General features: G+C 45.0%; 1 protein-coding gene across 1 annotated transcript; it reads left to right on the forward strand.

Annotated features, from left to right (window-relative positions):
- On the forward strand, positions 10,037–13,474 carry LOC8073798 (receptor-like protein kinase 5). The gene is made up of 2 exons (XM_002453516.2): positions 10,037–12,731; positions 12,848–13,474. Exons 1-2 carry the CDS (start codon positions 10,103–10,105, stop codon positions 13,330–13,332), a joined length of 3,114 nt encoding a protein of 1,037 aa, XP_002453561.1. The 5' UTR covers positions 10,037–10,102; the 3' UTR covers positions 13,333–13,474.

Genomic DNA, 17,881 nt, shown 5'->3' on the forward strand with positions numbered 1-17,881 from the left:
TGATATTCATGTTACCCAACCCTGTCTGAGAACACACATTCGAAACAGAAATGACTATCGAATGTCGTGGTTAAGAGACACGACGCCGAATGTACGTCGGTACTTTTCAAAAATTGTAATAAATACTATTTTATTTCATAAATCCTAAAACTTGTACATATGTCATGTTATCATACATAGAGGCTATAGAAAAAGTTTGAGAAGATTTCGAACAAGTTGTCACGTACGATGTATAGAAACCGGACAATCTCCGCACAAGTTCTAGACAGTTATGAGTGAAGGAGCATGAGTTGGAGTAGATTCGACTTTCATATTTGAGTTTGATTTGGAAACTTTTTCTATAGGCACTACACCACATAGGTTGTGTCGTGTCCAAATTTGGGAATTTTTTTGAAATCGTTTACTATTTCTTAATTATTTTCAGCATTTTAATTGAAAAATTTAAAATTTGAATTTTTTAAATAACCTCGGATAGAAAACTCTCTAAATAAACTTTGTAGATCTCAAAAAGTTATAAAACTTTGTAGTTGACAACTTTTTATTTTGAAATCATCTTGTCATGCAAAAACTACGTTTGAATTTATCAAATTTGAAATTAAATTTTTTTTAAACGACCTCAGATGGAGAAACTTCCTAAACGAAAATTGTAGATCCCAAAAAGTTATGAAACTTTGTAGTTGACAACTTTGTGATTTGAAATCATTTAGGATCTCAAATAATCAATTTACACATAATTTGGTATAATATTTGAGGAACCAAAATGCAATATAAACACAAGTCATAGTGTGGTGCAGTGGTTAAGAGCGGAGACCCATGGACCGCAAAAGACACAAAAAAATTTAGAATTTTAGATTTTTTCGTTGGGGTTTGCCGTGTGTCCGACCGTGGCACACGACAAACATTGAGAATTTGTCGTGTGCCTGCATGGTGACACACGGCAAACCTTGCCGTCAAGCCATCTCCCGTCGTCCATCTTCTTTTTTATTTTGCCGTGTGTTAAGATTAACTCACGGCAAAACTTTACCGTGTGCCCACAATCTAACCGTGAGTAAAGTTAAGGTTCACCGTGGGTGGGTTTGCCGTGTGTTCTTCGCCGTGAGCAACACAAGACAAAGTCTTTACCGTGTGTGGTTTGGGCTTTGCCATGTACGCCAGCCACACGACAAACCCCTCACATCCGGTAGTATTGTCTGTGAGTGTTTGAGTTTTCTTTTTCCTTTCCTTTTGATTTTTTTGGCTCCGTTCCTTCTCTGTTAATATATGCCCAACATGCTCTTGTTGACGGCTTTTCGAAAAAAAATTAATTGATCTGTGCTAAATTGAGATCATGGGTTTCAATTTCAAGAACCTAAACGGGGCCCAATTTTTGTCCGTTAACTCATTCTATTTTCTGATCCAAATGTTTTTTTAAAAAATCTCCAAAGAATTGGCCTAATTTAGGCCTTGAACACAAGATTTGAAGAGTGAGATAACACTTCCAAACCAATTCGTTAAGCTAACATTTCAACTAAGTTACAAATAATTTTCTAGACTAGATAAATGTCCATGCGATGCATCACGGCCATAATTTTTTCCACACCTACAATAACAGATTTAATCATTTTTTTAATAATAAAATGTTAACAGAAAGTTAAAAATTTTGTAGTCATTGGATCACGTATAACTTAGTTATAGATAAAGCATAAATTTAACAAGAATAAAGCTAAATAAATCTATAACTAAGTTATACATGATTGAATGGGTACGAAACTTTTACCATAGTTCAAGCATATAATAATGATGCCACCATCACAATTGAACCATAGAAACTACATATATGTATTATTTGAATTAATTACAGAAAAACATAGATTTAAAGCTACAACAAAAACTTTATACTAAAGTATACCATGTTATATATTCACTGTGTAGATCTACTTACTAGGAGTCCAAGAAAATTGAATTTTTCATTTTATGATTTTTCTATGATTTATTATGATTTTTTAATATTCAGCAAAAATAAATTAAAAAAAAAAGATAAAAATCACCCTCCAAAACCACTCGAGGGGTTATTTGACCAGTTTTGAAAGTTCATGGGGTAGAATATTCGTCCACCCTAGATAGTTTGAGGGGTTATGTAGACTTTTTTTCTCTAAATATATAGTAAAAAATAATTTATCTAGAAAAGCCAAAACCTCTTATATTTTGGAGTATGGGATTATCATAGTAAGAAAAACATGTAATCCTCATATCTTTCAAGCCATGCGAGAGCACGGTTGATGGACTAGTGCGTCTAATTATTCTAGTTCTAGTGCCAGGACACACTCCCGAAACGTGTTACAAAAGCAACGGTGCGACGTCGTTGCTCTTGAAGTCTTGAAACATCTTGGAGATTTGAAAACAGCTTGTCCATTCAACAGTTGCTTGAATGTTACCTACCTCCAGCTATGAATCCAGGAAAAACAGAATGACTTATTACGGTTTAGAATGGAGAGAGTATATCTATCAACATCGATCACGCCCTTAAGCCTCGGCTGAATGTTGCCGAGACGCTTCACGGGGGAACAGCTAGCACATGTTAGGTTGATCTCTGAACTAGCCCAACGGCTGGAGCCAGTTACCCTTTGATCAAGCCCTGATCGGGGGCGCTCAACCACCCATTGGAGTGGTGGGCCCCTGGCGCACTGCACTATAAGTATAGGAGTGGGGGCTGCAAGCACAATAGATGGAAGGTTCGCCATTGTACACCTCTGCCCCACTCGACTCTAACCCTAGTGCCATCCGATCGGCCAGTGCAGCAGCGTCGGGAAGCGCCACCACTGCCTCAACACCGACGCCATGGACGCCTCGACGGTTTAATCCTAATCCCCTAAACCTCTCTGTTTCTCTCTATGTGTAGTAGTTCTAGTGTGTACAAGTGTAGTTCTACTGCCTATGTTTATTTGCTGTATTTGTTGTACTCGAATCCCGATCTATTCTACTGCTAGATGATCCTAAACCTCTATCAATGGTACCAGAGCCAATCTAGCATGTAGATTGAATTTGGGATTCACCCGCGAGACAAGCACGAGAAAAGCAAAAGAAAAGGGGAATTATTACCAAATCCCTAACCCTAGCACAGAACCAGTGGCCCAAACCCTAAAGATCCAGATCGGGGAGGGGAATAGAAAACCCTAACCCTAAAGCAAAGGGAAAGGGCGACCCTACCTGGGGCCCGTCCATCCCGGCCTCGCCACAGGCCGTCACCATGGCCGGCGGGGCGGACAGCCGAGCCAAATCGCGAAGAGCACATAGCCAGTGCGGGGGGCGCGCGTAGTACAAGGCACCGTCGTCAAGCGACACGACGGCGGCGCGCTCAGCCATGGGCGAGCGCGCGCGCCGGCGAGGAGCTTCACGGCGGCACCGTCTCCTTTTCTTCATCCGACGAGCCATTTTGGCCGGTCATGTTGACCAACCAGAAAAGCAAAGAGGGAGGAGAGGGAGATAGAGCAGAACGCCGCGAGGAACGGTGGAGACATCCGCCGCAGCCTCGACGGCGAGCCGCCGACCGGCAGCTCGGCGAGTTTCGCCACCGCCGCCGCCGTCAGAGAGAAGAGAGAGAGCGTAGAGAGAGAAGCAAAGAAATGAGGGCTAGGGTTTCAGGGGCTGGCCGGCTTGGGGGCTGTTTTGTTCACGCGAGATTGAAGGACGGCCGTCGGATGCAATCCAACGGCCGAGATCGGCCAGGATCGCACTGGGCCACTTTTGGCCCAGGCGGGATGGGGGTTTCCCGGCCCAGGCCCAGGTTGCGGCCTGGGCGCGGGGGGCGCCTGCGCGCGGCTCGACCATGGGCCGTTTTGGTTTCATGGGCCGAAAATCACAGAGCCAAGCAAGAAGAAAAAAAAGCCCTGCGCTGCTGGGCCAGCGCCCGAGCTGGACCGCAAGAGGTCTGGGCCAAATGTTTGGCCACGGCCCGTTTAAGCACAGTAACTCCTTTTTTTTATATATATTCTATTTAATTTTCAGAAGCATTTAAATATTTGTTTTGCTCCGTTTTGAATTCTATTTAATTTGCACCAACGTGTATATTAATTAGAAAGCACAGTCAGCAAGTTATGCTTCTGGAAATAGCAAGTAAATTAATGTTTTTCCGCTGCGCAAGTTATAGTTTTAATTCTCATATTAAATTGAACCAACGGGATATTTAATTTGAGAAGCCGAGTTTTCAAGCGCAGAATTCTTTGTAATATTGTTAATTTTTGACCAACGTCAATAATAACAATATTGCAAATTCCAAGTTACAGCAAGTTACGATTCTAGCAAGTTAATTTACGTTAAGTTAATTTACGTTTTCCGCTGCGCAAGACATTTTAGTTCTCTTATTAAATTGAACCAACGGGATATTTAATTCGAGAAGCAAGGTTTGAAGCCCAGAAATCTTTTTTGTAATATTGTTATTTTTTGACCAACGTTAAAAATAGCAATATTGCAAATGCCAAGTTCCAATTTTAAGCATTTATTCTATTTTGCCCAACGGTGATTAGATTTCATGCAGCGAGTTAATTTTTGTATATCTTAATTTTGACCAACGTTAAATTAAGATATTCAATTATTCTACCAAGTTTTAAATGTTGGTGTTCTCACCATCTTCTCATTATTATTTCAGAGCAAGTGATGCACTTCATTAGTGCAATCCCCAAGCAAGAGAATACCTCGAGAAAGTGCAGAATCAGTTCAATGCCTAGACAAAGGAATTTACATGATGTATTTTATGTTCCCTCTCAGCAAAGGTGATTGTAAGCTACAGTTAAATAATAAATGTGTGGGTCTTGCCTTCCGACAAGACAAACTTTATTTATTATCTATGCCTGAGAATGTGAATGCTGAATGTAATAACGCTAAGAATGCAATACCCGCAGATGCTAGCAAGAAAAGAAAGAGAATTGATTCCTCATCGAAATTATGGCACTGTCGCTTAGGCCACATTTCGAGGGGGAGAATAGAACGCTTAGTCAAAGAATCAATCCTCCCACCACTAGAACTCTCAGAGTTAGAGCAATGCGTCGATTGCATTAAAGGCAAGTTAGTAAAGAACATAAAGAAAGGCGCTAAGCGAAGCACGGGAGTACTAGAATTGATCCACACAGACATCTGTGGACCTTTTCCAGTGACATCTGTGGATGGTTTTGATTCCTTCATCACATTCACAGATGACTACTCTCGTTTTGGATATATCTATCCAATCAAAGAACGCTCAGAAGCTTTAGACAAATTTAAGATATTCAAGGCTGAGGTTGAAAACCAACTAGACAGAAAAATCAAAGTAGTAAGATCTGACCGTGGGGGGAGTACTACGGTCGACATACCCCTTATGGACAAGTTCCTGGACCTTTTGCGAGGTTCTTACAGGAAAATGGCATAGTAGCCCAGTATTCAATGCCAGGGGACCCACAGCAGAATGGAGTAGCAGGAAGGCGTAACCGTACTCTAATGGATATGGTGCGCAGCATGATGAGCTATTCCACTCTGCCACTGAGTTTGTGGATGGAGGCCTTAAAAACCGCCATTCATATTCTCAACAGAGTTCCAAGCAAGTCAGTACTTAAAACCCCGTATGAGTTGTGGACCGGCAGGAAACCCTCAGTTAACCATCTGCGTGTCTGGGGGAGCCCCGCTGAAGCAAAAGTGTTTAACCCAAACATAGGAAAGCTAGACCCCAAAACAGTAAGTTGTCATTTTATTGGCTATCCAGAAAAGTCAAAAGGTTATCGTTTCTACTGCCCTGGTAGACATACCAAGTTTGTGGAAACGAGACACGCCAGTTTTCTAGAAGATCACATGATCAGGGGGGGCAAGGCAGCGCGAGAAATTACCCTTGAAGAGAAGCGGGTGTTCGTGCCCATTTCCATGGTGCAAGAACCCTACTTTACGCTGCCTGTTGTTGTTGGATCTACACCAGTAGTGACAGCACCTGCTGCTTTTTCGCCTATGGCTAATTTGGAACCTGTCCCTCAGGAGCCGAATGAACCCATAGTTGAAGAACAGCAGCCCCAACAAGAGCAACCTCAAGAAGAAATGCCAGTAGCAGAAACCTCTGGTAGACCTCAAAGAGCGAGAAAGTCTCCTATTCCAGATGACTATATAGTCTATGAATGCGAAGAAGTTCAGATGGAGGATGAACCCACTTCATTTGAAGAAGCCATGAGGAGCACCGAAGCGTCTAAGTGGCAAGAAGCCATGGAAGATGAATTAAAGTCTATGAGTACCAATAAAGTATGGGACCTAGAGGAAATTCCTGAAGGAGCCAAAACAGTAGGCTGCAAATGGGTCTACAAGGTGAAATGTGACTCCAAAGGGAACATAGAAAGGTACAAAGCAAGACTGGTAGCCAAGGGTTTTACTCAGCGAGAAGGGATAGATTATAATGAAACATTCTCTCCCGTCTCGAGCAAGGACTCTTTTAGAATTATAATGGCCCTAGTGACATTCTACTAGCCAATAGTGACGTCACTCTACTGCAGGAAACCAAGAGATTTTGTCCTCAAATTTCGATATGAAAGATTTAGGTGAAGCTTCTTTTGTCTTGGGCATAAAGATTCACCGAGATAGAAGTCGAGGGGTATTGGGATTATCCCAAGAAGCATATGTAGAGAAAATATTGAAGAAATTCAATATGCATAAGTGCAGACCTTCACCTGCTCCTATAGTAAAAGGTGACAAGTATGGGGAACATCAATGTCCCAAGAGCAAGTTCGAGCGCGATCGCATGCAAGCGTTCCATACGCTTCAGCTGTCGGAAGCTTACAGTATGCTCAAGTGTGCACACGTCCAGACCTGGCTTTTGTGACCGGGCTACTTGGTAGATATCAAAGTAATCCAGGTATGGAACACTGGAATCTAGTGAAGAAAGTCCTAAGGTACTTGCAAGGCACAAAAGGTCTCATGTTAACCTATAGAAGATCTGATGACCTACAAATAGTAGGGTATTCAGATTCTGATTACGCGGGAGATGATAGAAAGTCTACCTCAGGGTATATATTCACTCTCGCGCAAGGAGCCATATCATGGAAGAGCTCAAAACAAACAATAGTCACTGCATCGTCCACAATGTATGTTGAGTTTATTGCTTGTTATGAGGCATCAGGACAGGTGAATTGGCTTAAGAAATTTATACCTAGTTTAAAGGTGGTCGACAGCATCGATAAACCACTAAAGTTGTATTGTGACAACGAGCCAGCAGTGTTGTATGCTCACAACAATAAGTCAAGCAATGCCGCCAAGCACATTGACATAAAAATATTATGTTGTCAAGGATAAAATCCGGGATCATATCATAAGTCTTGAACATATAAGCACAGAAAAGATGCTAGCGGATCCGCTTACGAAAGGCTTACCGCCCAATATGTTCAGAGAACATATAGCCGGCATGGGTTTAAGGGAAAGCCTGTGATTCCTGGATAGTAAGGGGCCCAAGGCAAGAATTCATCTCTAAACAGAAAAATGTTTGTGGTTGTCCAATCTAACGGTAATTACTGTCATGATGAAACATGCCCAATATATTTATTTGTGATGAGGTGGGTTGGTGAAGCATAAGAGCATAGATGAGATCAAGGAGGAGAATGTTAGGTTGATCTCTGAACTAGCCCAACGGCTGGAGCCAGTTACCCTTTGACCAAGCCCTGATCGGGGGCGCTCAACCACCCATTGGAGTGGTGGGCCCCTGGCGCACTGCACTATAAGTATAGGAGTGGGGGCTGCAAGCACAATAGATGGAAGGTTCGCCACTGTACACCTCTGCCCCACTCGACTCTAACCCTAGTGTCATCCGATCGGCCAGTGCAGCAGCGTCGGGAAGCGCCACCACTGCCTCAACACCGACGCCATGGACGCCTCGACGGTTTAATCCTAATCCCCTAAACCTCTCTGTTTCTCTCTATGTGTAGTAGTTCTAGTGTGTACAAGTGCAGTTCTACTGCCTATGTTTATTTGCTGTATTTGTTGTACTCGAATCCCGATCTATTCTACTGCTAGATGATCCTAAACCTCTATCAGCACAAACAGAGACGCTTAGGCCTTGTTTAGTTCCGAAAAGTAAAAAGTTTTTGGTACTGTAGCATTTCGTTTGTTTGTGACAAATATTATCCAATCATAGACTAACTAGGATCAAAAGATTCGTATCGTGATTTACAGCTAAACTGTGCATTTAGTTTTTACTTTTGTCTATATTTAATGTTTCATGCATGTGGCATAAGATTCGATTTGACAGGAAATTTTAAAAATTTTTTGGTTTTCAGGATGAACTAAACAAGGCCTTTACTCTGCGTCGCGAGGGCCGAGGAAGGCCTCCACCTCGGAATCGAACAAGGAAGGCTGAACACGATGGGAAACGACGATGCGAATCACTGGGAGTTTTTGTTTTCAGAACGGCGGTGTGAGTTCTCACTCGGCAGCTCCAATCTTCATCGACAGGGTATAGATTACCCTGCTTTCTGCTGGAAAGTGGCGACATGTGTATGTAAAGGACTCCAAATATTTGGATGGAACAGGATCCAAAACGAATGCAGAAAGGTATAATCACTCAGTCACGCACTAGATCTTGCCAAGATCGCTATTCTTGTGTGCAGCATCTAGCTAACAAAAAAGAGCGAAAATTTGTCAGTGACTGCTGACTGCCCTGCGTCAAACGATGGAAGTCTTTAGTGGACCATGATTCACTCTATTCTCCTACTGCTCTTTATTCCGAATTCGGATCTAGAAGCACTAGGGGTGACAATGGATATCACTACCCATCATCCTTAATTTAACTATCAGTACTAGCATTTTTTTTAAAAAAAATAGGGACGTATAATGAAAATCTATCGATCTTACTGTTACTAATTACTATTTTTTGAAAGATTATAAGCTGTTATTTTAAGTTTAATAATTTTGACTCAAACATTTTGTAAATGTATGCACTCTACATATATTTCGATAGTAAAAACTACTGTGGTCTAAAAAGTCATGGCTGAAATTACTGTTGGCTGATTTATTGTCAGAGAAAAACACTACTGGCTGGCAGAAAAAGTACCGCTAAAAAGAGAAACGAACAGGCTCGCCGGTATAGCAGATTTAGTATCTTGGGTACTGTGATGCAGCATAACCACCGTAGTAGGAAAAAGTTTAACCTTGGACCAATCTTTCTTTAATAAAATGAAAAGGTAAAAAATGAATAAAATATACAATTTTAAACACTGAGATAAAAAAGTTGAAAAAAATAGAGATTCATGATGTTACAAAATGAGGTGTAACAAGAGTTTATGTTACTTAATCTTAGGTTTCAACTAAGGTGTAACAAGATTTTATAATTACCCATTTGTGTTTATGAAAATAAAATAAGATAACCCGTGAATACGCATCTAAACTACACCACTTATGCCGCTATGAAACATAATCTAAAGTCTACACTAACCTAAATTTGCATCTAATTACTTATCTTCCATTATGATAGATAATCTATGTAATAATCTCTTAAATTTGCATCTAAATTGCCACTTCTTTCATCCTTAAAAGTACTTTAATATTTCTTAAAATCTATATCAAAGTAATGTATGGTAGAACTTAATGCCTATCGAAAATATATACTGAATACAAAGAGGAAAAAAGACTAGGGATGGAAAAATATAGGTCAATAACTGAGAAGTTTATTAGATATAAATTATATAGTATCTATGTGTCTATTATGTTAGAAAATAAATTAAACAGAGAGAAAGAAACATGGAAAGTATTACTTATATTTTTAATTAGTACTCCGTATTCATCATCAGCATCTAATGTTTATGTCTTCTAAGATTTTAGTCCGGATCGAGAAGCAGGGTTTTTTTTTATTTTTTTACAGAAAAGCAGTAATAATTGTGGTCGTGGAAACCTTCTACCTCAAATTAGTGCTAGATAACAAAATTGTCCATCGGTGTATATCTTTCACTAATCAGTGTGCGCGAAGACTTTGACTGTGTGAGTCTTGGTCATTGTCTTATTGGCGCATGCGCCGTGCCCACTCTCCACTGCCCTCACGCCCTCTGGTTATAAGAATCTTCCTACTAAGTTCACTCACCATATAGTCTGAACGTGAAGACGACGACACACCTCAACGACGACGACAAAAAAAATGGCCCACTCCTATCTTCAACTCCTCTTCTTCCTACTCGTGTTCATCACCTTCAACTCCAGCTTCCACCAATCCATGGCGCAGACTGACGCCGCCAGCGAGCTAGCAACGCTCCTAACAATCAAGAAAGACTGGGGCAACCCATCTGCCCTCAGTTCATGGAGCTCCCAGAACGCTTCTTCCTACTGCAGCTGGGCAGGCGTCGTCAGGTGCGTCAACGGCCTAGTGTCCGCCCTGTCCTTCCAAAAGCTCAACATAATCAATCCAGTCCCAGCTTCCATCTGCAACCTCAAGAACCTCTCCCATCTCGACCTTTCCTACAACAACCTCACCGGCCAGTTCCCGACGGCGCTCTACGGCTGCTCGGCTCTTCAGTTCCTTGACCTGTCCAACAACCACTTCTCCGGTGCTCTCCCAGCTGACATCGACAAAAAACTGTCGTCGCCGGCGATGGAGCACCTCAACCTGTCAAGCAATGGCTTCACAGGCAGTGTGCCGTTGGCGATCGCCGGGTTCCCGAAGCTCAAGTCGTTGCTCCTCGACACTAACAGCTTCAATGGGAGCTACCCGGGTGCCGCCATCGGCGACCTCACGCAGCTCGAGACGCTAACCCTGGCAAGTAACCCCTTCGTGCCAGGCCCCATCCCTGACGAGTTTGGCAAGCTGAAGAAGCTGCAGATGCTGTGGATGTCGGGGATGAACCTGACTGGTGGCATCCCTGACAACCTGTCGTCGCTCACTGAGCTGACGCTGTTGGCTTTGTCTGACAATAAACTTGACGGTAAAATCCCGGGGTGGATTTGGAAGCTTCAGAAGCTTCAGATCCTGTACCTCTATGCTAACAGCTTCACCGGTGCAATTGGACCGGAGATCACCGCCGTGAGCCTGCAAGAGATCGACCTGTCCACCAACTGGCTCTCCGGCTCGATACCGGAGAGCATCGGCAAGTTGAGCAACTTGTGGTTGCTCTACTTGTACTTCAACAACCTCACCGGGAGAATTCCGTCGAGCGTCGGGCGTCTCCCGAACCTCGTGGACATCCGGCTGTTCAGCAACAGCCTCTCCGGCCACCTCCCGCCGGAGCTCGGGAAGTACTCGCCGCTGGGCAACTTCGAAGTGAGCAACAACTTGCTCAGCGGCGAGCTCCCGGACACGCTCTGCTTCAACAAGAATCTGTACGACATCGTAGTCTTCAACAACAACTTCTCCGGCGCGTTCCCGGCGGTCCTCGGGGACTGCGTCACGGTGAACAACATCATGGTGTACAATAACAACTTCACCGGAGAGTTCCCTGAGAAGGTATGGTCGGCGTTCCCAAACCTGACGACTGTTAAGATTCAGAGCAACAGCTTCACTGGCAGTATGCCCAGTGTGATATCCTCCAACATCACACGCATCGAGATGGGGAACAACCGATTCTCCGGCGCCGTGCCGACCTCCGCACCGGGGTTGAAGACCTTCATGGCGGAGAACAACCTGTTCTCCGGTCCTCTACCGGAGAACATGTCGGGTCTCGCCAACCTCTCGGAGCTGAAGCTCGCCGGGAACCGGATATCTGGCTCGATTCCACCTTCCATCCGATCACTGGAACACCTGAATTACCTGAACTTTAGCAGCAATCAGATATCTGGGCCACTCCCGGCAGAGATCGGATCGCTGCCGGTGCTCACCATCCTTGATCTCTCCAACAACGAGCTCACCGGAGAAATACCTCAGGAGTTGAACAACCTCCGTCTCAGTTTCCTCAACCTCTCTTCCAACCAACTCACCGGCGAGCTCCCCCAGTCGCTGCAGAGCCCGGCGTTCGAGGACTCGTTCCTCGGAAACCATGGCCTCTGCGCCGCGGCGAGCCCGAACATAAACATTCCGGCGTGCCGGTACCGCCGCCACAGCCAGATGTCGACTGGCCTGGTCATCCTGTTCTCCGTGCTCGCCGGCGCCATCCTCGTCGGCGCCGTCATCGGGTGTTTCATCGTCCGGCGGAAGAAGCAACAAGGCCGCGACGTGACGTCGTGGAAGATGATGCCGTTCCGCACGCTGGACTTCAGCGAGTGCGACGTGCTCACCAACCTCCGCGACGAGGACGTGATCGGCAGCGGCGGCTCCGGCAAGGTGTACCGCGTCCACCTCCCCGGACGCGGGCGCGGGGGCGGGGGCGGCTGCGCCGGCACGGTGGTGGCCGTGAAGAAGCTGTGGAGCAGGGGGAAGGCGGAGGAGAAGCTCGACCGGGAGTTCAGCACGGAGGTGAAGATCCTGGGCGAACTCCGGCACAACAACATCGTGAGCCTCCTCTGCTACATCTCGAGCGACGACACCAAGCTGCTGGTGTACGAGTACATGGAGAACGGCAGCCTCGACCGGTGGCTGCACCCCAAGGACAGCAACACGGCGGCGCTGGACTGGCCGACGCGGCTGAGCATCGCCATCGACGCGGCGAGGGGGCTCAGCTACATGCACGACGAGTGCGCGCAGCCCATCATGCACCGGGACGTCAAGTCCAGCAACATCCTGCTCGACCCGGAGTTCCACGCCAAGATCGCCGACTTTGGGCTCGCCCGCATCCTGCTCAAGTCCGGCGAGCCCGAGTCCGTGTCCGCCGTCGGCGGCACCTTCGGATACATGGCTCCAGGTACGTACGTACGTACGTACGTTCTTCCTCTTAGTCGTCGCAAGACAGTCACCGGCGGCGAACGCGAACCCGAACCCTTCTGGTCTTGCCACTCTGCTGATCTGCTCTGGTTGCAGAGTGTGGACGCGGCGCGAAGGTGAACCAGAAGGTGGACGTGTACAGCTTCGGCGTGGTGCTGCTGGAGCTGGCGACGGGGAGGGTGGCCAACGACAGCAGCAAGGACGCCGCCGAGTGCTGCCTGGTGGAGTGGGCGTGGCGGAGGTACAAGGCCGGTGGCCCTCTCCACGACGTCGTGGACGAGAGCATGCAGGACAGGTCCGTGTACGCCGAGGACGCCGTGGCCGTGTTCGTGCTCGGAGTCATGTGCACCGGGGACGACGCGCCGTCGCGGCCGTCGATGAAGCAGGTGCTGCAGCAGCTCGCCCGGTACGACCGCACCGCCAGCGTTGCCGGCGCGTGCCGGGACGGCGGCGACGTCGAAGTGGGACAGGTGCCCAAGGGGAAGCATGGTCGTCACCAAGCTGACAAGAGATCGTATGACGCCGGGGCGTTCTTGGGTGGCGACGAGGAGAGCGGCGACTTCGTGGCTCGTCCTGTTTAAATCTTCACTTTAACTTACTTTTTTCAGTATGGCGTTAAATCTTCCTAGAATGTAAATTATATATGGCTTCTTGTAATATGTGCTGCGTGGACATGAAGTCCAAAAAATAATTGAAACTTGCGATTTTTCTTCTTGACGCAAAGATCCCTCTTTAACCCTCGCTGTGACCCCGAGGCTCCAGAGATCGTCTTCCTGTTCAACAAGAGCAAGGTCTTTTTCTGGCTTCTACTGCCTCAGCTCAAGGAATCTACTGAAAAAGAAAATTAAGATTTTGGAGGATTACAATTGTGTGCTCTGTGATTTCTCCACAGCAGATCCTTTCATGCTATTGCTTCTTTCGTAAATCAGCTTCGTCCGCCTTTCTTTATGGAAGTGATCATCGCCATGTGTTGTGTGGGTTAGTATGAAATGATGCAATATCTCAGCAAGTGCAACCATCCATTCAACATGACAAAAGGCATTTAAAGACAGATTTTGCTCAATTTATTCTTGGAGCAAAGAAAGTTTATGAACCTCAAATTAGTCAATGGCTAGAAGCTTATGTGTAATCTTCTTGATTTTCTTTGTTTTCTTCTTTGTTTCATAAACCTGTTGTGTAAAACCTTTCGTTTGCAATGAAAGATCAGTACGAGGTACCCCTCCCGTTTCCCTAAAAAAACAGAAGACTTATCCCAAAATTGTGTAGCTTCAGAAAAACTAAAGAAAATTTGGAATACTAAGGATAAAAGAAAATTTTTAGCTCTTATGTGCAACTCTATTGCTTTACTTAGAGTCAGCAAGATAAAAAAAACAAATACTTAACATTATACCTCTGCTTATCTTATTGTGATCAATAAATCAATGGCAAATAAGAGCCACTAATGACCTTATTATTTCATTATGGAGAGCATCTTATCATATCCCTTAAGAGTCACATTAGGTTATGTGGACCCACGATAGCCCACTATCTTGATTCCATAAAAAATTTCTTATTGTCTTAAAAATGGACGGATGCTAAAAGAGATTAACTTATGACTTAACTTTATCATTCAATGTATAAAATTAAAATATTGCTTAATGAAGTGGATTAGTTTTAAAAACTACAATTCTCCCCTTGAAATGTGAACTAAACAACCATGTCACATTTCGAAGTATATTGCCAAAGAAAATAAGAACATGTGCAGTGGTGTGGCCCTATTTATTTCGGTGTCGAACTTGGGCAAGAGCCCGACGGTGTTGTCTTAGTTCTTTGGGCAAGGTAAATGTCCTTATGTTGATCTTAGGACTAGGGATCACATCTGAAAGTTTGGGTATTTCTAATTCTTTTTTTTTGAAATGTTCTGATTTTGGGGTAAAACATGACTTAGGGTTTGAAAAACTTTGACTTCCCCTCCTTCTAAGCTCTTAACTTAAACCCTAGATATCTAATTCAGCTTAAAACTTCAAAATAGGGAAAAAAATGTAGCTAAACTAGGGTTAATCATTGGAGATCTTATGAGCCTTAGAAAAAAATGTATCTAGGTTGGCCTTACTTATACCAATTGTTAGATATCATGAGCCATAGATAGGATCTGAGATCGCCGATCTGAGATTGCCTAGCTCACCATTAGAACACCTAGTACTTAGTTTAGGGCTTAATCGCATAGATTTTGCACTGACCTTTGGATTGGAGATGCCCTTAGGCCAGTCTCAGTGGTCTGTTTCAATGCACTATTTCCAAAACAAATTTGCTGACAGAGCATCAATGAAATGAACAATGAAACAACCTCCACAATGCATGAGTTTCACCTTGACGTTTCCTAGGCTAGGCAAAGCATTTAATTACTGCAAAATGATTGGATCACATGCAAGATGGTGAAACGATTTAGTCCTCAATGGGGATTTCATTCCGTTTCACCGCGTGGGAAACAACGCCCACACCATGGTGAAACTACTTTCTTCTCTCTTCTCTTCGTTTCATGCAAAAAGTACAGTTTTGCTAACATGGCGCTCTAATAAATGTGCATGACATCTTGGTGAAACCCCCACTGAGACTGGTTTTAGGTGTTGTTGAAGTCCATGGTGCCTGCTCGGGGTAGTAGGCATACACCATTGTTGGAGAAGAGGACACCGGCACAGGGATAGGCTGACGATCGGTTCTAGTCTTCAAAGCTATTCCCAAGCCACCTTGATCGGTTGGTGTTAGGTATTACCTTAGATTGGCTTAGGGTCTGTTCGGTTGGAACGGTCCGGAACATTTCCAGCCCAGTATAAAATATCGAATGGTTCCAGACCCGAAATAATTCCAGGCCGTTCTAGCCCAGAAACGAACGAGCCCTTAGGGAGAACAACGAGATCCATCTCTTTTATACGCTCAAGTTGGTATATATGGAACTGGGCTGTTAGCAGGCTTGACGTACGTACACCGAATCAGGGCACGGTAATGGTAGTTAATTAAGCCCTTAAGACAAGTTCTATCGATTGAGCGCAACATGGCACCGTTCTATCGATCTAGCGAATATGAAGCTGTGATACCGGGCAACCACGCTTTTGCGAGCCCCACCGGTTGCCTCCACTTCCACCATGGCGTCCACACCAGTCAGCCTCCATCGGATCCAGTCGGACCTCCTCCACTGGATTCGTCCAAGTCCTCCACCGAATTGGGCCCACTCATACCGGACCTTACATTGCATCCATGCTGGAGGAGGCGTAGCTTCCCGCACTGAAGCCTAGCCTGCCAGCCAAGTGGGCGCAAGAAGCCCTCCCAACTTTGCTGGCCGCGCTCGCCTCAGGTGTAAAAAAATGCACACGCGTGAGGGCTCGTACTCGTAATTCTTATCTTAATCTGAAAGTATTTTGCAAGGGTCCAAACAAACAACTGGACTACATCAAGTATTGCGCAAGTGTTTTTAATTTTACAGATTTTAACATTACTAGGGGCGCGCAGAGGTAAAAAAATGGCGCAACAGAATACAGAAGTCTAATCATATTATTTTTAATAATAGTTTGGTTTTTACGACTACAGGCCTGTGTACAGTCTGCAGCTATTTTCCGGTCACCGGGGGGGTTTCGTTTTATGGACTGGTCGTCCTCGTTTGGTCCCAGAATTTTCGCTAAAAATGGAAACAGCTTGCATGCAACTCGAATCAAAATCCCTAGTCTGTTGATTGTTCTATATTTCCATCCTCATATCATGCATGGTTGTGAGATCAACCCTATGCTTCTTCTAGGGTGTCCCCACGGATCGGACGGACCCACACGACTTGATCGAGCCACGAGTGTCGTGCGCCTCGGCTCCTTATTTGTTCACATCCTATTCCGTGACCCTTGCGTCCACACACACTCTCTCTCGCACTCCGCCCGCCCTCCTGCCGCTTCGCTGGCGAGCTGCCCCTCACTCCCTCCCTACCTTCCTGTCCCGCGACGTCCATGGCCACCGGAGTGGAGGCGATGGCGGATGGCTTCTGGTGAGCCTGCGCGCCTCCCCTCCCTCCTTGATCTCATCCTCGCGCATTATGACCTCCATACAACTGGAGACGAGGACGACGGCGTGGCTCCGATAAGGTAGGTTGGGAGGGATCTAGATCTGAGACCTCTTTCCCCCTCCTTCCTCTCCTGGATCTAGATCTGCTCCCTCCTCATGCACCTCTTCCTCATCTTCTTTCCCTTCTGGATCTAAAGGTTTGGTGGTAGCTAGGGTTCTCACGAGTCAGATCTCATCATTGTTTGCAATTAATCATTTTCAATGTTGCAACAGATGATGTGGAATGTTGCACGGTGTCTTTTTTTAGTTGTTGCGACAGGCGTTTCTTTGATGTTGCAGAGCAATTCTTGAGATGTTTCAATTGCTTTTTTCGTTGTTGCAGCAGTTTCCCCCAATGTTGCAGTAGATTTTTTTTTTGCAATAGTTGCATTAGTAGTGCTTGAGATATTGTAATAGTTTCTTCTCGTTGTCACAGCAGATTCGATGTTACAATGGATGTTTTTGAATATTGCAGTAGACTTTTTTTATGTTACAATTTATATTTTTCTTTGTTGCATTAGATGTTCTTTTTGATGTTTTAATAGCTTTTTCCATTTATTTTAGCAGTTTTTCCTTTTGTTGCATTTAGATGTCTTTCCATGCTGCAATAGCCTTTTTCTATTGTTGCAGCGCTGGGGGATAGACTATGGTGGCGAGCTAGTGGCATGGTCGGAGGTGCTGGGGCTAGCGAGGTTGGGGGCGGATAGATCCGTGCACGTTGGGGGCACCTTTCTTTTCAGTGGCGGCACGGGGCGGGGGTTGCTTTCTCTTTGACAGTTCCGTGCACGTGGGGGCGCCTTTCTTCTCCGTGCGGGTATAGGGCAAGGTTGCTTTCTCTTTTTCTTTTCTTTTTTTTCTTTTCGTACTATTCTGTGCGGAGGGGGTATATGTATATAATAACATGATTCGCTGCCGAGGAAAACAACTGGCTTTGATAGAGAATGCGAAAACAACTAGAAGCTTTCCTACCTGAATGAGGGAACGCAGAGGCAGAGCCCATGATTTTAATTAAGAGGGGACAAACAAATGTGATCATATTTTTAGTGTGATAAAATATACATAATTATA

Source organism: Sorghum bicolor, chromosome 4 (assembly GCF_000003195.3).
Source record: "Sorghum bicolor cultivar BTx623 chromosome 4, Sorghum_bicolor_NCBIv3, whole genome shotgun sequence".
Lineage (NCBI taxonomy): Eukaryota > Viridiplantae > Streptophyta > Magnoliopsida > Poales > Poaceae > Sorghum > Sorghum bicolor.

What these genes read in the sequence shown, in the direction of transcription:
- LOC8073798 (XM_002453516.2), top strand. Translation starts at nt 10,103, where the DNA reads ATGGCCCACTCCTATCTTCAACTCCTCTTCTTCCTACTCGTGTTCATC. An exon ending in CTTCGGATACATGGCTCCAG is followed by an intron (nt 12,732 to 12,847) that starts GTACGTACGTAC and finishes CTCTGGTTGCAG; the next exon opens with AGTGTGGACGCGGCGCGAAG.